The sequence below is a fragment of the Barbatula barbatula genome (assembly GCF_947034865.1).
Source record: "Barbatula barbatula genome assembly, chromosome: 25".
NCBI lineage: Eukaryota > Metazoa > Chordata > Actinopteri > Cypriniformes > Nemacheilidae > Barbatula > Barbatula barbatula.
The window spans coordinates 11055244-11077158 of NC_136788.1; the positions used below are offsets into that span (position 1 = coordinate 11055244).

Here is a 21915-nt window from a genome sequence, read left to right on the forward strand (position 1 = left end):
TTATACTGTGAATTGGGTGATGGAGGATTGGACGCTCTGTTAGGGAATCTCGACTGCAGCACACAGTTGAAGTGAACTCCACACTCATCATCCCTTCCTGTTTGCTTGGATTGATGTTTTTATGTTAGTATTTGTGTTTATTTTGCAACAGGGATTATTTCATAGAACCGTGACGTTTTGCAGAGCAACACAAGTGTTGGTTTGAAGATCACATAAGGGAGGTTTTTAAAAAGAAGAAGAGAGAAGGACATGAAAAAAGTAATTGGATTACTTGGATTATCTGTATCATCCTGAAAACGAGGAGCGCTGATTAGTTTAAGTGTGAGTTCAAGGAAAGTGTTTGGAAGATCTGAACATGATTCTGATGGCCAGGCCTTCTGGATACTTACGGATGTGCAGGCTGTAAATTGATGTGGAGCTCAGAAGGGAACCTCTGGAATACATGAAAGAATTTAGGGTAACATGAAAAAGCCCATTTGGAAATTGAATGGAAGTCAAGCTATATTTTCAGTAGTAATACTGGAGTAGAGGATTCTGAGGATCTGCTCACATGACTCTTTACAGTACAGATGTGGCCCTTAAAGATGGTTTTCAGCATCATGGGTCATAGAAGATGGTCTTTGGTGATATTCCTCATGGTGTATGCTGGCTGGCTCTGTATCTTTACCCATGCTCAAATGAAAATCCCACCTGAGACGTAAGATTCTTTAAAATTTTTAGATGAATGAAACAAAAGTTGTATCTGCTAACATTAGTTGAAGCATATTGATCAAACATGTAGAATTGCAATGGCGTGACAAAAATAAAGGTTAAAAATGCTGAAATCTTTTTGTTGCTCATGTCTGCTCCTGCCAAATTCAACCTTATTGTAAAGTATTACCATTAAAAAAATATAAACAAATGATTACTTTTATATGATACATTAGCCTCTAGACATGTTTAGGTTTATGTTTAAGACTAGGTTTGACTATTATACAAAAAATCTACTATGGTAGTCAATGATGACGCAGAACTGTCTGTTGCTAACATTCTTCCAAATATCTTTCTTTGTGTTCAACAAACAAAGAAATGTATAAAGGTTTGGAACAACTTGAGTTTAAGAAATGTATGACAGAATTGTCTTTTTTTGCATTTCTTTCTAAAAACAAACAGGGATTTTGTGGATATCATATTTAAATCATACTTTTTAGATTCCATTTTGTAACTGTTATACATTTTAATGTGATTTAACCAACATTCGTCGTTGCTTCAGATATTCTTGAAAATATAATTTGTTCCTTGTCTGCTTAAATTCACAGCACATTAGAATTTCAAATGAGACAAGGAGAGAAATTACTTGGAGAGTTGTGTGATAGTTTTGAGTAAATCCCTGATCAACAGAGTTTGTCGAGGTGTAAAAATAATTTCTCGTGGGACTTGGAAGTCGCTCAGTGCAAAAACAGATGGCAGACGCTTTCCGGCATACGTAAGCGGCAATAAAATATTTTAAGGTGGACACGCAGGATAATTTTGTGCACGGATTATTCTGTTTTGTGACGTTGTTATGGCGAATAGAAAGATGCATCATTTTCTCATTATCACATGTGAGAAGTAGGTCAGGGTGCTTCAAAAAACAGCTGTACTTGCTGACGGTGGATTCTAATTGGCCCTACAAAAGCAAACTGCCTAAAATAATCTTACTGGCAGGGAACGCTTTCAACTGGAAGGTTAATGCTGGTTTGAAGTGTCACTGTTTGAGCAGAAAAACCGATACCTCTGGTAATGCCTTATGGATAACAGCCAGAGACACAAACTAGCTCACAGATGGTCATACAGGGTGTGAGCCCTGTGTGCAGACAGGAACTTCATATTAGAGCCTTCGAGCGTTCCCTTGAGTCCTCTCAACATTATTCTCATGAATCATAATTTCAGTGTTATCATGTACCGTGGCCCAGAATAGCATGTACCAACATATTTATCAAGATTGTGCATGGCTAAGCCTGTGTTCAGAGAATATAGGGCAAAGGAAATTTCATGTAGTTAAGTTTGTTTTATTTTACATATAAATGTCCTTTCTCTAGACACTGTAAATATCATAATCCACAGCATTGCCTGGCTATTAACTTAATTCTTTAGGCTCCCTCGCAATCCAAGGTTCTCTCAGGTCAACACCACAACCTGATGGAGAGGTCACTTCTTATTGCAACAAAAGTGCTGACATGACCGTTTCTTGAGAGAGTTGTCTTGTCTTAAATTGATATGATTTACCAAAATGCTTTATTTATTCAAATATGACAGTCGCTTCACTGTAAAACATTCAACGTTTGAAGTTCACCCAAAAACAAAAATATGATTATTAACTATTAGTTATTAGTTACTACTAGTTATTATTAACTTCAAATTGTTTGATATATGTATACATTATTTATATTTGGAAGAATGCCAGTAACCAAACAGTTCCATTGACGAAAACCACTTTCCAAAATCTCTTCTTTTGTTTTCAACAGAAGCAATATTTCCTACTATGGTAGTCAATGGTGCCCCAAAACTGTTTGTTTATAAGCATTCTTCCAAATATCTTTCTCTGAAGGACAAACTAATTTATACAGATTTGGAACAACTAGAGGGTCAGTAAATGATGACAGAATTTTCAAGTTATTTGAAATGCAAACATTTCTTAGTCAGTATAATGCCATTTAAATTCAAGTAAAAGATTGTTAGTTACCATTCACTTCTATTAAATAGTGCAGTGTCCATTTTCTCCAGTCATTTTGTAGAGTTTGTAATGACAACTTGATCAAATTATGAATCATTTTTAAATTTTTGGGTGAACGTTTTACATTTACCATCATCAGTTCAAACAATTTTTGTTATGAAGTTACACACTGAATTCAATGGCACCTGATCACCTTTTCACACATATTGTTTGTATTTCAGGGTTCAGAAATGGGCCGGTACCCTTTCACAGCAAATAATTGCCATTGCGACAAAATATTCAGGAGCTCCTCTCTTACAAAAGGTAAACATACAGTACATCATCGTATTCTGCTAGAAAATCTATCTGCGTATTCACATTTCACATATAACAAATGTTCAGGCTGTGAAACTGTTCTTCTTGGTTTGTCCAGAAACTCAAAGATGTTGAGCCCATCATTAAAATTAAGGAGGTGGATGGAGCACGCCTAGTTCTGGAATTTTCAGATGAAATCGAGAGAATGCTAGGAAGCAAGATGAAGTCTGTGAAGGTCAGAGTTATGTTGCATTTAAACAACTTCACATATGCACGTAGTTGAGATTGTTAGTGTAATTCTGTTTCCGGTTACAGAGGCTGGCAGACACAGCTGAGGATGCTGATTTGTATCATGAGTTTAATGCGTCTTTAAAGGTAACAAATTGTCAAAAAATGTGATATGATTTTACAAACACCTCTAGAGCTTGTTACCACAGTCATCATCCATTTGCTCGCAGGAGGTTTACAGACATATTAGGTTTTTAAAAAGGAGCTTTAAATGAAACAGCTAAATGAGGACATTTGTACCATATTAAACACAATATTTAATATATTCTGTCATAAAACAACTTTAAATGTCTTCAAATCGGACTTGTTTTGATCTGAAATACGGTTAAAAAATGAGATCATTGGATCTTAAGAACAGATAAATCTGTAAGATCCCATTTTCTAAACTTAGCTGATATTACATGTACATTACGTTGCCTGTTTTGTGCATTTTTTTCTATCAGTTTGACTATTTCAATGCGTTATCTGTGAATACTATGGATGAAGAGGGAAATTCCATTGAACTCGGAGGTGAATTTCCCTTAGAGGAGAATGAGCATTTCAACAAACTTGCGGTCAACACTTTAATGAGCGACATTCAAGTTCCAACCAATGTCTACAACAAAGGTATGAAGGCATTATTAAAGTACATGGTACCAGATCTATTTGGGTGATATTTATGAAAAAAAATCGAAATATGAAAGTGTTTTAATGGATAATGAATGATAGATACTTTTAAATAAACAATACATTGTTTATACAATAAACAATTATGTCTGTAAAGAAACTTAAAAAATAGTTTATGCAATAAAAAACTGGGTTTGTGGACAAATGTATTTGACACATTCACACAAACGCAACTGTCATGCAACAAATATTTTATGATCGTTTCATTTCCAGATCCAGACATTCTCAATGGAGTTTATATGTCAGAGGCCTTGAATGATGTGTTTATTAGTAACTTCCAGAAAGATCCTACACTCACATGGCAATATTTTGGCAGCTCAACAGGGTTCTTCAGACTTTATCCAGGTATAATAATGTTTTGTTTTCATGATTCAGCACATTTTACATATTCCAGTAACATGTCTGAAATGTCAAACTACAGCTGGAGTGTGCCAAAGTCACATTCTTCATTTTACAAAAATCTGTTCTGCACCACTTTAATCATTTAGGAATAAAATGGACTCCCGATTCAAATGGCGTTGTTTCTTTCGACTGCCGAAACAGAAACTGGTAAGTTACAAGATATGTAACAGATTATTTAGAGTCAGACAGTCATCAGTTTACCCAGTTGTTTCAATTGAACATTGCATTTTTGCATAGTTGCATTTTCTGACGCAATGTGCAGTGCAGGATTATCTCGTGGATGCCACCCAAATGTCTGCTTGTGGCTATGGTAGCACAGCCAGTTAGGCCCTGATCCCATTGAAAGACTTTAATCTCATTCTTAGGTTAGCAGCTCAGCCGCCAGGTTAGTAGGACTGACATAGCCTGCATATGTGACTGTTTTCACAGTAGTAAATGATTGCTATAAATCTGGATAAACACATGAGTCGGAATACACTGTTGTTTTAAAACAAGACAGAATTGGATTTGCATTGTGCTATATATATATATATATATATATATATATACACTTGTCTGTGTGTGTGTGTGTGTGTGTGTGTGTGTGTGTGTGTCTGTATAAAGATGTTTTAGCATATTGTACATGATTAATATATATTACAACAGTTTAATGGTTTAGGTTTAACTCCAGTGAGACATTTTGTATCTGTTAAGATTCATAGCCATTACTTTTGCTGTTATTGTTACTTATATTGTTCTGAACTATGTGCATCAATATTAATTAACTCTTACTTCAACTTTGAATGGACTGTTATCTAAAAAGCAATAATACTATTCCCATCCCATTTGCACGTAACATGTGGCACAAGTAATGCATTTCTATTGTACATACAAGATTAGCGACTCTATGAATAAATTAAACATACTATGGCCTCCCTACGGAAGTTCTGAACCAGATTCTAAGAAAATCCTGTCTTCGTCTGTTTTAGGTATATCCAAGCTGCCACTTCTCCCAAGGATATTGTCATTGTGGTGGATGTCAGTGGCAGTATGAAGGGTCTGAAAATGACCATTGCCAAACACACCATTAACACAATCCTGGACACTCTTGGGGAAAATGACTTTGTCAATGTTATTGCTGTAAGCCTTTGTTATTGCCTTTGGTTTCCATGTGAGAACACATTTCTGAGGTTGGCATTTGTCATATTAAAATATAATTTTGTGATTATCTGTCCTCTACTTAGTACAGCGATTACATCCGCTATGTGGAGCCCTGTTTTAAAGGAACGTTGGTGCAAGCCGACTTGGACAACCGAGAGGTAAGTCAATTATCCACTTCGCTTGAGCCTGAAATCTAAGCCAATGACTCCAAACGCCACAGCAGGAAACCTGCTCACTGCCATAGCCCATATGTACTCACGCGCACCACCCGTACACATTTGTTATATGTTATATACAGCCATGGAAAATATTAAGAGGCCATTCCAAATGTTAACCGTGGTCCTTCCAGTCCAGTCTTGAAATTTAACATAAAGTTATATAAAAGACTTATTGCATGACAAGACATGATAAAAAGCTACGTTACCACATACATTCTTTTACTTTTGCTAAATACCTTCTGCAAATAAATGTAGAAACAATATTTTTGTTTGAAATTTGGGAGAAATGTTGTAAGTAACAGAATGAACTTCTTTTACCTAAACACATACCTAAAAATAGTAACTGATAACAAATTTGAAATGTTCTTCCATGAGTAAATATACTGTATATGTGTGTGTGTTTACATTTTTACCATTCTTTGAAACAACTGCGCTTTTTGTGTAACACTAGGCCCATCCTCTTTCTGTTGTTTCTTTTTGTCACGTGATAGCTTAGTGGATGAGTGATCTGATCTGATTTAATGTGCTCATTTGCTTATTTATCAGAGAGCAGGTAGGGATGTACTCTAATCTCTAGAACTACAGTCGGATACTGAATTACAGAGTGATCGGATAGGGAACCCATTTTACTGTAGGTGGCACATATTTTCGTTTTGCATCACTCAGTTGTAAATAAAAAATAATACCAAGTTGTTTTAAACATGCAATGAGGGCTAATGTTTTGATAAGGTCTTGTTAGACTTACATAATGACATTAGGATGACAGTTACTTGGTCTTAATACGGGCTAATGGTTCAGCAGAGCTGGTTAAGATGTCGAAGGTTTAAGTCACCCAGCATCTGCTCACGTTGCTGAAACAGATCCTCAGGACATACTCTGGATGACAGAAACTGATGAGATCGCACTTGCTCTGAAATTATCAACCAAAAAAGACAATTCCCCCAATATTTATTCACCCTCATGTCATTCCAAACCTGTATGACTTTCTTTCTTCTGCAAAACACACAAGAAGATATTTTGAAGAATGTTGGTAACCAAACAGCACTGGTCCCATTTCTTAAACACATTTCTTAAAATATCTTCTCGAATGAATCATGCAGGTTTTGAACAACATGAGGTTGTATAAGCGGTGACAGAATATTTCTTTAATTCAGCTTTTGTCAACATGAAAAGAAAAAAGACATTTCTAAAAAATGTTGTAAAGAAAAAGTGCCTATGTGTCGTGCTCTATACACCTCATCTTTACTTTCCATCCAGCATTTCAAGCTGCTTGTTGAGGAACTTCACGTGAAGGGAGAAGCCACAGTCAAAAAAGCCATGAAGGAGTCTTTCCGCATCCTCGCTGACGTTAGTATCATTCCCAACATGGGTACATTGGTTTACACATGCATACATATTAAAACCTATGCATGCAGTGCCAACCCTCTGCACGTCCCCTATGTTTCTCTTCCTGTCTCCTGTAGGCCAGAGCAAATGGTCAGGGCAGCCTATGTAACCAAGCGATTATGTTGATCACAGATGGAGCCATGGAGGACTTCCAATCAGTGTTTGAAGAGTTCAACTGGCCTGACAAGAAGGTAACACGCAATCTACTTGCATTGTAGGGAGTGCAGCAAGAAGCTCTTGATATATACGTTTTACTGTATGTGCACAAAGTTTGCTCTATAAACAGAAACCTAATGTCACAGGATTTTGTAACAGTGTTATTAGGTTGCTAATTCGTGATTTGTACAAAATGAAGCGAACAAAAGCATACGATTATCACAAAAGTTAAACTGAATTGAAGCTCTAAACTCAACTGACAAAGTCTGTTAAAAATGTATAAAGATAATTGTGATGGGAGATTTTTTTTACGGGTTTTATTTGCACTCAGATTTTCAGATAGTTGTATCTCAGTCAAATATTGTCCTATCAATAGAAAGTTTATTTAATCCGCTTTCAGATTATGTTTAAATCTCACTTTTTGAAAAATGTACACTTATGACTGGTTCTTTGGTCCAGTGACACATTTTCGAAAAACATAAATTAATGATATAATCTACTGTAGTAAAATTGTATTGTCATTCTCCTTTGCAGGTTCGGGTTTTCACTTACCTTATTGGCAGAGATATGACCTTCTCAGAAAACGTCAAATGGATCGCCTGCAACAATAAGGGTGTGTATTTCCTATGCAACATTTCGTGAAAGACAGTGATATTAAAGCTACAATTCATACATTTTGCCTTTCATCGTCAGCTTTGCAAGTATCTTGCTTTTTTATGTTTTTAAAAAAGTTGAATGGCCTCGAACTGACATTACCCACAAATAATTCTGACCCAATGGCATATACATTAAAGCATTATTTTAAGCAACTATTATTTTTCATTTTCTTTCTAACGGTGTGTTTGATATTTGCAGGGTATTATACTCACGTCTCTACACTGGCTGATGTACAGGAGAACGTCATGGAGTATCTTCATGTTCTTAGTCGACCAATGGTTATAAACCATGATCATGACATCATCTGGACTGAGGCGTATATGGACAGTGTGGTGAGTATAAAACCGTGCTGAAATTTGCAAAAAAGACAAGAAATTGATCTTCTCTCTTTCAGAATCAGACTCGAACTACATGCTGATAATTGCGATGATATTACAAATTTCAAGACGTCTTGAGCTAAAATTAAAAGATCATTGGGCCCAAATGGACGGTGTTCAATATGGATGTTTATACCATTTATAAACCTTTATATTACCTTCAGTGACTTTGTTGTGTTGTTTGTGCCAGTCATGTGCTAACTGAATGTTCTTTTCATCGCTCATCTTCATCACACAGCTTCCTAACACTAAGGAGGTAATGAGTCGTTGAGACAGTAGAATAGCTACAGTTGTCTGTTGCCCTACATTCAAGTTTTAAGTCATAGTACTTTATAAATGCTTGAATAGAAGACGCTAGATATTTAGTCTAGTGAGTTTGTAATGTTGTAGTGTACATCCTAGCTGATGCATGCATAACAGGACTTATTGTATTATGTCGCCCCCTACTGTTTGTTGTCATTTTTTACCTCAGTAGGGCAAGAAATTAATTTCATATTCATTATTTTTGCTGTGAGGAAAATGTGTTTTGATCGAAATAATTTCGTATAATATTTGTTCTGCAAAACAAGACAAAAATACTAAGTGGCCTCATTCATTATTTGCAGTACATATAATAAGGTAAAACATTTACCCTATTAAATTCAGCATTAAACTTGTATTTACAAGTGAAACATGAACATTCACCAATACAAATTGTATTTATGACTTTATAACGGTAAAAAAATATTATTACAAAGAGAATGCTGGCAGGGGATTGAAGGGGAAGTTTGAAAAGCGATCAGTGACAATAATGAAAGTTGTTCCAGAGACAGATCGATGTATTGCATTTCTCCCACAGCTGTTCAAAAGCAAAGCCCACAGTCTGTTGCTCATGACGTCCGTGGCCATGCCAGTGTTCAGTAAGAAGAAAGAAACACTTTCTCATGGCATTCTGCTAGGAGTGGTGGGAACTGACGTCCCCCTAATGGAAGTCATGAAAATAGCATCACGATATAAGGTACAAAAGAAATACTGTTGTTGTGACATATGATTACTGACAGTCCACCTTTAGTGAATGCAAACAGTTCTCACAAAGTTTTTTATTAGCTTGGCGCACATGGCTATGCCTTCCTCATCACAAACAACGGATACATCCTGGCTCATCCTGATTTGAGACCTCTGGTCAGTCCGTCTGAATCTTCTTACTTTAAACACACAACTTAGATATTGACCTACATGCAATGAATCAATGTTATATTGATGGACTGCTTGTCTGCTGCTTGTCCTGTATGTTGACAGTACTATGATGGGAAGAAGTTAAAGCCTAAGCCGAACTACAATAGTGTGGATTTGTCTGAGGCTGAGTGGGAAGACACAGAAGACAGCGTGAGTCATCCACACATACTGTAGACACTTCCTACAGGTATTTTGATTGCTTTTGGTCATTTTGATATCCTGAAATGTTTTTACAGTTAAGAACAGCCATGGTGAAAGGAGAGACCGGTACTTCGACTTTAGATGTGAGAGCAGCTGTGGATAAAGGGGTGAGTGTGTTTATAGAAGTAAACCTTTACATTTCACCCCAAAAATAAATAATATCAGTTATCGAATTTATATATTAGTATTTGAGAGTTGGGGAGGAGCGCATTAGGCAATGACGTCACGTGAAATCTCTAATGGCAATTTTCTTTTTGTCCTCCAGAAAAGACCCTTGTTCCTTAAAAACGATTATTTCTACACATCCATCAACGAGACTCCTTTTAGGTATGACAGATATTTTTAAAAGCAATACCTCCAGCAGACCTTGACGAAATGTCTCTATTGTGTGGTTTCAGTTTTGGTATGGTGCTCACAAGAGGTCACGGGCAGTACATGTTCTTTGGGAATGTTTCTGTGGAGGAAGGTGAGTCGATGATTAATAGGCACTTTTCACAATGACGTCATTCAACTTTCGCCTTTTTTTCGACTTGTCATCTAGCCGTATTTGTGGCAGTTGTCATGTCAAGACAACGCAATCATGCCGATATGCCTTATTTAACATTCGCAACGTTAGACCCTACCTCACTGAGCATGCGGCACAGCTCCTTGTCCAGGCCCTGGTAATCTCAAGGTTGGACTACTCCAATGCTCCTTGCTGGTCTTCCTGCAAACGCTATAAAACCACTTCAGCTGGTTCAAAACGCAGTAGCATGCCTCATCTTCCAACAACCCAAAAGGGCTCATGTGACACCCCTTTTCATCTCTCTCCACTGGCTACCGGTTGAAGCCCGGATCAGATTCAAGTCACTGATGTTTGCATACAGGACTATCAATGGATCTGCGCCGGCTTACTTTCACACCCTACTACACTCCTACACCCCATCAAGAACCCTGCGTTCAGCAAACGAGCGGCGCCTTGTAATGCCTTCTCATAAGGGCACTTAATCCCTTTCCTGCTCATTCTTCCTGCACATTCGGAACATTCTTCCCAATGCGGTCCGGTCTTGATGTCTTGTGAAAAGGGCCTATTGCTTGTTTGATATATGGGGGTTTCTTCCACTTTTCCCCCCTGTGGCACTCTGTAGATTCCCATTAAAGATACCTTTTTATTTATAAACTCCCTTTTAAGAATATTTAGAAAGTATGGTTAGGAATGACATGGGGGGAACTACTTTTTAATTCACAACTGTCAATAGTTTACAAAAGACATGAATGACCAGGGATTGCTGTAATGTCATAATTTAGGGAAAGAAAATCATAATTTTCACTTCAGTCTTGCTTATAGCCATAAGAAAATAAAACATTAGAATTAAACTTGTTTTTTAATAAAAAAAACTTTTTGACAAGTGCCTAAAATTTCATCCAAGCGGTTCATCCTAAGTGCTAAAATACAAAGTATTAAAAATACTTAGAGAAAGAAAGAAAGCAATATGGAGACATTTTATTTATTTATGTGAAAAAAGTAGTGTACGCGTTCACCTTGTTCCTGTCAAGTGTTTGTGGAAAATGTCATTCGCCATTGAGTTACATTGAATGTAAACAAAAGAGGAAAGATATTTTTAAATGAAAGCTAAATAAGCTGCATTATTACATGATGTAGCTGCTCAATATTTTCACCCTTTTCTAGGCCTTCATGACCTCCAGCAGCCAGATCTCTCTTTAGCTAATGAATGGTAAGTATTAAGGTGAGGATATCAAAACTAAAATGGCCAACATTTATTTAACTTCCTTTGCTTCAACACGTTCCTTGAGAGATTTACCGCTTTGTCACACTAAGCTTGAGCTTTGGTTTTCCCTGTTAGGACGTATTGCGAGACAGACATTGACCCACACCATCGGAAGCTCACTCAGCTGCAGGCTGTGGTCCGGTACCTGACGGGGAAAGAGCCAGACTTGGAGTGCAAGTTTACTTGATTTTCCCATGGAAGTACATTCGTATAAATACAATTGGATTTAGTGTAAGGTTTCAAACTGTGATATTTTTTTTGACAGGTGATGAGGTTCTGCTACAGCAGACTCTTTTCGATGCTGTGGTAACAGCACCTCTGGAGGCCTACTGGACCGCTCTAACACTGTCCGCCACGGGGTAAGAGGCTTAATTTAATCTGTGTATATTTTGCATTCGGCACTTACACAAAGACAGACATTTTCTGTAAAATGTCATTATAAATCTATCTTTCATTTAAAAAACATTGTGTGGGGGAATCAGTGTTGTGCGTTCATAATATCTCTCTCTTTGCCTTTAACATGCTGTAGTGTAGATGAAGGCATGGAGACAGCTTTCTTGGGAACCCGCTCCGGTCTGATGCGTGTCATTAGATATGCAGGAAGTGAAAAACGAGCGGGCAGGTGAGTGAATAGCCATTTAATGCATGTTTTAATAAACCACTAAGAGAAAAATATTTAAAATGTTTCCATTGAAATACATATATGTATTTATTGCATGATGTACACTACAGTGAACAGATGTGTTTGCAGTTATGCAAAGTCAATTACAAAAAATACATTATAGATAATCTGAATAATAGTGTTATCTTGGGCAAAAATAGATATGATAGTTATTCCTTCTAGTGTGGTGGCCACTTTGAAGCAATGATCCTCATTTACAGGAAGTTCTTGACACATGTGGACAAAGCAAACCTCTTCACTGTTGACCACTTTCCCATCTGGTATCGCCTAGCTGCTGAGAACAAGCCTGGTCAATTCTTCTTTTATGTCCCGCATGATGACATCAACAAAGGTACACAGTAACAAAAAACACAGTTATGTTTGTAAGAGAACATCTTGTTATTTAATGCTTTAAGTGGATTAAATGGATTGACTCGTGACAAAATGTTATGACTACTACTAATAGGAAGGAACACTTTCGTGGCAGTAACAGCCGTCACAGTGACTGAAGGGAAGAAAACAGCCCTTGGTGGAGGTAAGAAATCGACCTTTCACTGTTTGTATGCTCAAATCTGATGATACGTATTTAGAAAATGCAATTGTCCTTTTAGGGCAACTGTAGAAACAACATGGTGAATTCCATGCAAGGGAGCACAATAGCTAATTTTAGTTAATAAAAACATAACACTTCATTATATGAGGTCTTTATACTCTGAATGCCTTTCTCGCAATATATCCCCTAAAAAAACTGCACACTGGACCTTTAAGTCACTAATTGACAAAACCAGACTAGTATCTGGCCTGCCCTCCATCCAAAATCCATACATTTAAGTACATTTGTGCACTTGATGCCCGCTTATGTTTTATTTAATAGAATAATGCATTTTTTTGCTAATACAAAATAATGATAATTTCACTTAAAGTCCCTGTGAACTTTAAAATCCCTTCCGTATTCTTACACATATCCTAGTGAAAAGAATATCAACTGAGAAAAATAGACACGTGGTATGTGTTTTTCATTGCAATTCGATTGGATTAAACAAACAGGTGTTGCATTTTGAAATGCAACTAGCAGCAGATTGACCGTTGAATTGGAGGATTTAGCGTGGAAGGGCATATTAATTTTTAGTTGAGGATTTTGAGGGCACATCAATTTTAAAAAGAGAATGACCCACCCTGATAAGATATTTACAGTATAATAAATGCTGTAATGTTTCAAGAAAAAATAGGAACTTTCATTTTTTATTTCAGCTGGACTTTAAGTGCCCATTGTTTCATGAAATATTGTAGAAATATTGTTTATTGTAAAACGTTTTTCAATGTGGGTCATTAAAATTCATGTTCCCCCTTTTTAATCTTGGGTTAAAATTAGAAAATGCTCTGCCTTCCTGTAATAAATATCCATCTTAAATGACAATATGGGTGAAAAACTTGTTTATCTTATATAAATATCTGAGGTTAAGAATAGAATGAATTGCATATAATTTCTAAATAAACATTGAACACAGACTCAAACACACACTTCTGGAGGAAACGCCATCCATCCTGTGCACTCCTTGGCTTCTGCCCCCCTCCTGATACTTGGCATCAGATCCTCCTTCTGTTCGTTCACAAGATCTTGCTCTGGGTTCTTGGCCGACATCAGCGGTTGCTGGTGACTGTCCCCCTGCTTCAGCTTCTGCTGTTCGTGAGCAGCCATCATTGCGTAGATGCACCCGTAGGTTGCCGTAACCACCATAAAAATGCACACCACGCCGCAGACAACCCCAGCTACCACCACTGTAGCAGGTGCTCGGCGCACACTCACCGGGCGGTACCGCTGGCGTATACACTCTCCACTCGACCCTGGGTGGCTATCGGTGGCGGGTGGATTCCTGGTATCAAAATTTAGATAGTGACAGTGTCCAAACATCTCGGAGGGGATGTTGCGAAGATCCTTCCCACGCAGATTTGTTGGGTAGGAGCAGTGGACGGAATCTATTTGTCCTCCTACGGCAAGACATGAGAGTCATTCCACTTATTTTAAAAATAGACAAATTTCTCAGTTGTGAGGAAACATACCTTTAAATAAGATCCATTCTATACGATGTCTGAGTGGGATTACTTCGCAGCTACAGTTCCAGGGGTTCCCCGCCAGCAGAAGATGTTGAAGACCCATGGCTTGTTTAAGTGAGTCCCGGTGTAACGTTGTGAGCCTGTTGCCAACAACTGAAAGCCACGCTAGCTTCTGAAGTCCATCTAGTAGATTTGTGTGCAAGGAACTGAGGTGGTTTAGAGAAAGATCCAAACTCTTAAGCTCGGTCAGTCCTTTGAACTGATCCGGATTCAGTTCCTTAAGTCTGTTATCTTTCAGAACCAGTTCTGCAAGCCTCCTGAGATCAGAAAATAGGGTTACAGGCAGCATCACTAGACGGTTTTCAGAAACATCTAAAAACTCCAGACTGTTCAGTTGGGAGAAGCTAGAAGGATGAAAGGTGGAAAGAAGGTTTCTAGAGAGGTCTAAATGAAGCAGGCGGCCGAGATTGGAAAAGCTTCCAGATTCTACCGTTGTGAAGTTGTTGTTTGAGAGGGTGAGGGACGTTGTGTGTGATGGAAGCTGGTCCAGGATGGAGTCCAGGGAGATGAGTTGGTTAAGATCACTACAGTCGGTTTGGTTTCCATTGCAGGTACATACAGATGGGCAGCTTGTAGATATTCCACATAAGCTAAGAATGGTCAGCAGGCCTGTAAGATCTGAGATTGTTAAACATACACTTGGTTACTTGTACAGTAGATATAAATACACAGAATATGACAGGAAATAAAAAACAATGACATTTTTAGTAAGTAACGTAATAAAATTAAAGTTGCTTACTTTTAATGTTCATCCTGGTCTGTGTGATCAGCCAATCCTTTTATTAAAAGATTATTTTTGGCAAGGCTTTGCCAGGTCTGCCAGTAACCTTTGGTAAATAAATGTCTGACTTCTCCATCATGGGTAAATCATCGGATTGCTTTAACAATATGATAATGGTGATAAACCGTGTAAACAATTTTGAAGTGAAAGTCTATAAATAGGATTTGTATTGTTGTGAAACATCTACAAACAAGTGAATGCTAAGAAATGTTTGTTTATGTTAGTGCTTTAAATCATCATACGCAGAATGTTTTTCCAATGCATTGATTAAAAAAAGAGGACTTTCTACTCTCATGCAACACAGACAAACCCTCGCTCTTAGGCCTTACAATTTTTGCATTAAAATGATCGAGGATTAAATTGTCCACACCATTAAATAATAAATCAGAGCTGTGAACATCTGCCGCTTAATAGGCAAAGTGCATATCTTGTGATGCATACTATTGACTGAAATCTAAAAGTAAAAAAATCATCATTTTATTTCTCAAACTAAAATCTAAACAAGGGTGATTGTGTAGATTTCAGACTACAAAATAACGTTTAAAGAAAAAGATGCTTCTAAAAATAACAATATAAATGAAAGTGAATTGAACTGACAACTATCAAAAAGCAAATAAGACCGATTTGTAAATCACAAACAATGATCACTACTTATTAAATCAACACTTTTCAACTGACTGGGTTAAATAACATACCTTTTTTGGCTCTCACCTCTCAGTCTAAGAAACAAGATATTGGAAGTTCTTCCTCACATCATTCAAGTCCTGTATGTATGTGAGTGGGGTAGAACTAACATTAGAGCAGTCTGTGCCTGCCTGTTTGGCCAGAGAGAGAGAGAGAGAGAGAGAGAGAGAGAGAGAGAGAGAGAGAGAGAGAGAGAGAGAGAGAGGGAGGGAGGGAGGGAGGGAGGGAGGGAGGGAGGGAGGGAGGGAGGGAGGGAGGGAGGGAGGGAGGGAGGGAGGGAGGGAGGGAGGGAGGGATGGATGGATGGATGGATTGAAGAGGGGGCAGAAGAGATAAAAGACCAGCTGACACAGCTTAGGTAATGGTTGTCTCTTATGTTTTTTCAAGTCTCTTTGCTGTAGCTTATGCTGTAGGACATAAAAGGATTCACCTTGTGACGTCAACAAGACTTTCATTTTATTAAAAAAAAATACTGTTGGAATTCTTTTTTAATCAGAACATTTGTAAACTGTAATTTGCAGGCCTGTTTTTTTTTGCTTTTTTTCTATATACTAAAATATATGAAGAGTTTGGTTCCAAAAGGAGATTACTAACACAATAAAACACAACAAAAACATGATAACATAACTTGACAATTATGATATTAATTAAAATAGAAATTCACCATTCAAAAGATGTGCCAACCCAGAACTTACTTAATTTACACATAAACATAAAAACTTTACGTTAATGAATAAACATTTAACATTTTGTAATTTCTCATCCTTCTCATCCATAACTTCTCAAAAATAAGACTTAATTATGTTTTCATTTAACAGATGTAGTCATCTATGGTCTTAACACAATACACTGTTAAGAACAGTAAATCATTTACATTTCTTTGTGAAATATTAATTACAAATACAATTTACCGTGCCATTTCTGATTCAATGTGTTTCTACAGCTATTGGAATGCAAGCATCCCTGGATCTGCTGGAGAGATTGTTCTTTTCTGTTGCCAAACAAGTGAGTTGCAAGACCTCCGAAACAGTAATGATTGGCTTATGAACAGATCAAGTATCTGTTTCTGATAATATAACGTTTTTTTGCACTGATGTTTTTGAATAATGTGACATATCTTTTCTTGCTGGTAAAAAGATTGCAAGGCAGACATGCACATGCTCACGTCTCAAAGCCTCCAAATCTATAAAGATACTCTACATTGGATTGCTATTTACAATAGAACCTACTGGCTCTTCTGGGATGTAAACCCATTGGACCTTTTTTCATCACCACGATTTCCACAACAGTTTTTATTATGTGCAATAAACATAAACAGACAAACATTCTTTGAATTAACTTTTTTCTGTCTGTTTTCTCTCTTGCTCCTGTCAGCCAAACGACACAGATGTAAGTTTTTCATTGTTGCCATTACTTGAGCTCCATTTTGTGTAGTGTAGATTCTCAACCTTCTCAAGTAGTCATTTCTAGTAATTTCAGTTTTAAAAAACAGACTAATGGGATAGTCGCCCCAGAAATATATATGTTTTCATTTATTCACCCTCATGTCATTCCAAACTTGTATTTTCTGCAGAACACAAAAGAAGATATTTTGAGGAACACTGATAACCATTCCAACTTCCATTATATAGACAAAAACCCACTGAAACATATCTCAAAATACCTTCTTTTGTGTTTCACAGAAGCCAGAGTTATATACAGATTTGGAACAACATGACAATGAATAAATGATGACAGCATTTGTTTTTTTTTGGAGGAAATATCGCTTTAAGTACCTTCTAGGTTGGGAATTACCATTGTAGTGTACACTCAATAAAATGGATGTAATGAAAGAGTCTTATGAAATCTGTCCATTAACTAAAGGCCCTTTGGTTGTTCTTGCTTTGGCAGTGCAGTGATGTGGAGGGTATTTGTCCTCTCAGTTGTGAGAGCATTGTGAGTAAAGCCTTTAACTCATCTGTTTTCTGTGGGCCGACCGTACATTACAAAAGGTGGATGTCTAAATGTAATGATGTAAAGATGATCTCATTGCCTGTTACATTTTTACATGTATGGTGACTGTTATTACAGTAAATAGTATTACTGATAAAATGGAAGAAATAAAACAATTTTAACATTTTAAATGTTCAAAGACTTCTTTTTCCATTCTGTTTTTCTCACAGGATGTAAACTGTTACCTAGTTGACTATAATGGATTCGTACTCCTTTCAAAGGAAAGAGGAGATGTGAGTATATGAACATTTTAAGTTTATATGTAACTGAAAAATAAGTTAAAATGTCATCTTCTTAATAAATGTAAATACAATCCCACCAATGATGACACTAGTGACTTATACAATGTGTCATACGTTTATGGCATTAGAGAATTTCTGTTAAGAGGAAATACACTGGCATGGTGACAAAAAAGCAAGAAGATGGAAGATGGTGTGGTGTGGGATTCCAGCTGCACGTTTCATTCCTCAGGGGGTTACAAGTGAAGGGCAGGTGGTAGGCGGATGCTGTCATTCGAGGACTTGATAACGTACCACAAGCTTGTCCTTGGAGTGAACAGATGCGGTCCAGAACGGGACAGTGATAGAGTGAATGGACTGCAGTGTAAAATTACATTATTTGGGAAAGGTTGCTTTTCCTCATTCCTGTTCTTCATTAATAAATAGAAAACTAAATAGGAGTAGTATTAATCTATTAATGACATATGTAACAGAACCTTTCCACTGAACATAATGGCTTCATACCATTTCACATAGATATTATGTCTGTGGGATGACATTGGTCTCCTAGCGCAGCTGTTTGTAGTAACACGTGTGCTGTAGCCATGTGAGCAGTAGGCAGGAGATTTCTGCGTATGTAGTCTAATCCCAGATTGCAGGGGAGACACGGGCATCTGTTAGCACATCTGGATCACTGCACTTTTGTCTGCCTGTGTAAGTGTGTGTGTGTTTATGGAATTCTGATGTGATTTCACACTGTGTTGGCAATCATGTGCGCATGAGTTGTGCATCCATTCTAATACATCATGCGACATTTTATGAAAAGTAAATCTGTGAAAGATGCATTTGTTTGTAATCTCTGGATCTCAGACTGACACTTCAGACTTACTAAAAACTTTGTATATGACAAACACTGCTAATGCATGCTATCTTTTTTACACAGGTTAGTAAATTCTTTGGGGAAATAGATGGATCAGTCATGGCCCAGCTACTTAAATCAGGCTTGTATAAAAGGTACAAACACCCAAAGATTGCATCAAATGTTTTTTCTTTGTATACATGTTGTATAGTACCGCATAATTCCATCAAAAACCAATATTCGGTCAACATTTATTCATCCTCGTGTCGTTCAATATCTGAATACGACTATTCTTCTGTGAAATGTCTCAGTGGTTTTTCGTCTGTATAATGGAAGTCAATGGGGCCAAAGTAGTTTGGTTTCAAAACACCGTCGTTTGTGTGGTGTAGAAGAAAGAAAGTCATACAGGTTTGGAATGACATGAGGGTGAGTAAAAGTGATAAAAGAATGTTGGTGATCTGTCCCTTTACATGTCCACAACACAATGCCTTTGAATGGCATGTATTTTATGGGTTATTTGTTATTCTTTGATGGTGCTACTTTCACATTTTTTAAGTGAGAGACAAACTATATATATATTATATATATTATATAATGTGTTTTTCTTTCTATAGGGTGACACTCTATGACTACCAGGCCATGTGTAAGCATGTTCACCATCACTCTAGTGGAGCTAGACCACTGCTCAGTGTATGTAAAACTTAATATCTGTTAGATCACTATTCTCAGCATTTATTGGTCTGATGAAGGCAAAGTAGACCGGACTTCATTTTATTGACTACATCTGTTCACTTCACAGCCTTTCTATGGCCTACTGGCGTTAATAAAGTGGTTCTTCTCAAACTTCATGATGTAAGTGCTAAGCTTGGGCCATAACACATTTAATTGCTGGGAATAATATTTGCCAGCAAACATGCATCTTTATCTCCAATCTTTCAGGTTTTTATTGGAATTCAACATCTGTGGACTTTGGCATAATGACTATGTAGTGGATGGTAAGTTGAGAAATTATGATGTAACAATACCTTTTAATGCACTCTTTAGAAATCATTGAACAACCAAACCAAAGAAATCATTAAACAACCATCTCCAGCATGATTTTTGTTATCATTTTTGGTGTCTGTTATTCGTTTATTGCCATCTTTTAATGCATCCATTCATACTTCACCTCCATTGTTGTCTGCGACTTCATTTGTCTCTCATTGACGCTGTGCAGCTAAGGCTGTGTATCATTCATGTAAGTATCTTCGAGTCCTGGTGTATGTCTACATCAGCATGTCAGTTTATAGTGGTTTCTTAAAGAAAGGTCTCAAAATGCAGATATTAGTGAAACAATAGTTCCTGTAGTAGAGTAGACACCGAGGAAGTACCAATGTAAGTAACTCTCTCCCCTTAAAATGAAATCCTAACAACATATATTCTTCTTTAGCATACAACAAACAAAGGAAAGTTGAGGTAATGCAGCCTTGCAACACCGAATATCCTGGCTTCATGTATGACACATCAATCCGTGAGACAAACAGCATCATCAAATGCGGCCGTTGTCAGAAGTATGTCATTTATTAAATTGACCACTAAATTGAAGGTGAATATCAGTGTTAGTGTGGATGTCTATCTTTTTTTGTTTCAGGATGTTTGTCCTGCAGCAGGTATACAACACTAACCTGGTGCTGCTTGTGGTCCAGGCAGACTGTGACTGTACTCGACAGTATGCACCTATCACTCTCACGCCAAAGGAGGTCAAATATATCCTTTTATAATGTCAAAATGATAGACGGATGAAAAAACAGCAAATTACAAGCTTTTCTTTGGTTCATAACTGAGAATGTTCTCCTTAACTCCTGCACACACAATGCCACAGTTAAGTGCAACAGGATGAAATCTCAGAAGATTCGAAGACGACCAGAGTCTTGTCACGCATACCATCCACATGTAAGCCATATTTATGCAGACGGTGGATGAATCAGATGCAGTTGTGTCCTCAAGATGTTATTTTGTGATACTATAAAGTAAAACTGGTTTCTTTTTTTCTGACAGGAAAACGCCAGTGACTGTGGTGGAGCATGTGAGATAGCTATGTGTCTTACACTGTTCTTCATATGTTTGGTCACATCGTTGGGCATAGGCTGAATTTAAAAAAGGAAAGAAAAGAAACTGATCATTATCAACAGTGAATCAAGCAACAGGCCTGCCATCATGGTGCAAAATGACAAAAACAATGTTGGTTATTATGCAGCAACCCTGCCCCCTATTGGACTCAATGTGTACTAACTTCTTACTGGTACCAACGTCTGAGATATAATCTTAGATTTTTTCTTGTGACTTGATGTTATACATCAGCTCTGCTATTCCTACAATATTGTCAGGAGTATATTGAAAGTTTCAAAGATGCTGTATATTTTCATGAGGTAGCATGTTTTAGAGACATTTTTAGAAACGTTTGATTTTTTTTGTAGAAACAGAATTTATTTGTGTTAAAATGGTTGAAAATAACCAGAGTTGTTGAGGTTAAGTTATGTACATTTGAATACGACCCAAAAGCCAAACACAATTCATGGCGACAGACTAACGTTTCTTGGGTTTTTCCTTTGGAAAGTCTGTGAACCCGCAAAAGAAATACAGATGAATGCATTTTGTGCTTCAAAAATCTTTTTTCTTGCATTGGTTAGTTTTTATCATTTAGACTTTGGGGGAAATGTATTAAATTCAATTTTTAGGTCCTGCACTTGCCTTTACACAAATGAACTAAGGTTAAACTATTAACTATTATTTAACTTTTTTGTAAATCCACAGTAGTTACAAATGTAGTAAAGCTACGGTCATTTATATGTTGATCAATATGCAAATTATTTTTAGTATAATGAAAGCATGGTTCATTTTGTTAATTTATTTAATATTATCACATTACAGTTCTATTAATAGATCAATAAATAAGCTTAACAATAATTATAAGATCCATAGTTAATTATTAATAAATCCTGTTAAGACATTTGGAAATCTTTTTTAAAATAATTTTGTATTTTCAAGTTATATGTACTTAATAAAGTGCTTTTAGTACCTCACTATTTGCTGTAGAACATTTTATTTGCAAAACGTAAACAAATTATAATAAAACGTTTTTGTTAAATGAATGTTTTTTTA

The 21915-nt window shown here is 36.8% G+C and overlaps 2 protein-coding genes across 4 annotated transcripts; one reads left to right on the top strand and one right to left on the bottom strand.

The window, feature by feature from the left end:
- The first annotated feature begins 2 nt into the window (after window positions 1-2).
- cacna2d4b (calcium channel, voltage-dependent, alpha 2/delta subunit 4b) lies at window positions 3-21898 on the top strand. Of its 3 annotated transcripts, XR_013786249.1 has the most exons (38): window positions 3-457; window positions 565-697; window positions 2917-2998; window positions 3108-3224; window positions 3305-3364; window positions 3721-3883; window positions 4157-4288; window positions 4432-4492; window positions 5314-5464; window positions 5569-5643; window positions 6961-7050; window positions 7167-7280; window positions 7780-7858; window positions 8101-8234; window positions 8518-8535; window positions 9118-9276; window positions 9366-9440; window positions 9558-9644; window positions 9731-9802; window positions 9961-10022; window positions 10094-10161; window positions 11365-11410; window positions 11540-11637; window positions 11730-11823; window positions 11994-12086; window positions 12347-12477; window positions 12592-12660; window positions 16649-16734; window positions 17596-17640; window positions 17868-17930; window positions 18859-18929; window positions 19389-19464; window positions 19574-19626; window positions 19714-19789; window positions 20204-20324; window positions 20405-20520; window positions 20624-20706; window positions 20812-21898. XR_013786249.1 is itself a non-coding variant. In XM_079449514.1 (37 exons), the coding sequence occupies exons 1-37, from the start codon at window positions 570-572 to the stop codon at window positions 20902-20904; spliced, it is 3321 nt and encodes a 1106-aa protein (XP_079305640.1). In that variant the 5' UTR covers window positions 3-569; the 3' UTR covers window positions 20905-21898. The 3 variants fall into 3 exon arrangements, 2 of the variants coding, with proteins under 2 accessions (XP_079305640.1, XP_079305641.1); XM_079449514.1 differs by having other exon boundaries at window positions 3-697; window positions 19714-19769; XM_079449515.1 differs by lacking the exon at window positions 8518-8535 and having other exon boundaries at window positions 3-697; window positions 19714-19769.
- On the bottom strand, window positions 12143-15803 carry lrtm2b (leucine-rich repeats and transmembrane domains 2b). The gene is made up of 4 exons (XM_079449517.1): window positions 15717-15803; window positions 14980-15118; window positions 14187-14858; window positions 12143-14114 (listed from the first exon to the last, which is right to left on the bottom strand). The coding sequence occupies exons 2-4, from the start codon at window positions 14990-14992 to the stop codon at window positions 13636-13638; spliced, it is 1164 nt and encodes a 387-aa protein (XP_079305643.1). The 5' UTR covers window positions 14993-15118; window positions 15717-15803; the 3' UTR covers window positions 12143-13635.
- Window positions 21899-21915: the final 17 nt, after the last annotated feature.

What these genes read in the sequence shown, in the direction of transcription:
- cacna2d4b (XM_079449514.1), top strand. Translation starts at nt 570, where the DNA reads ATGTGGCCCTTAAAGATGGTTTTCAGCATCATGGGTCATAGAAGATGG. An exon ending in GGGAAGACACAGAAGACAGC is followed by an intron (nt 9,645 to 9,730) that starts GTGAGTCATCCA and finishes ATGTTTTTACAG; the next exon opens with TTAAGAACAGCCATGGTGAA. An exon ending in GTCACGCATACCATCCACAT is followed by an intron (nt 20,707 to 20,811) that starts GTAAGCCATATT and finishes TTTTTCTGACAG; the next exon opens with GAAAACGCCAGTGACTGTGG.
- lrtm2b (XM_079449517.1), bottom strand. An exon ending in AGAATGGATCTTATTTAAAG is followed by an intron (nt 14,115 to 14,186) that starts GTATGTTTCCTC and finishes GTCTTGCCGTAG; the next exon opens with GAGGACAAATAGATTCCGTC.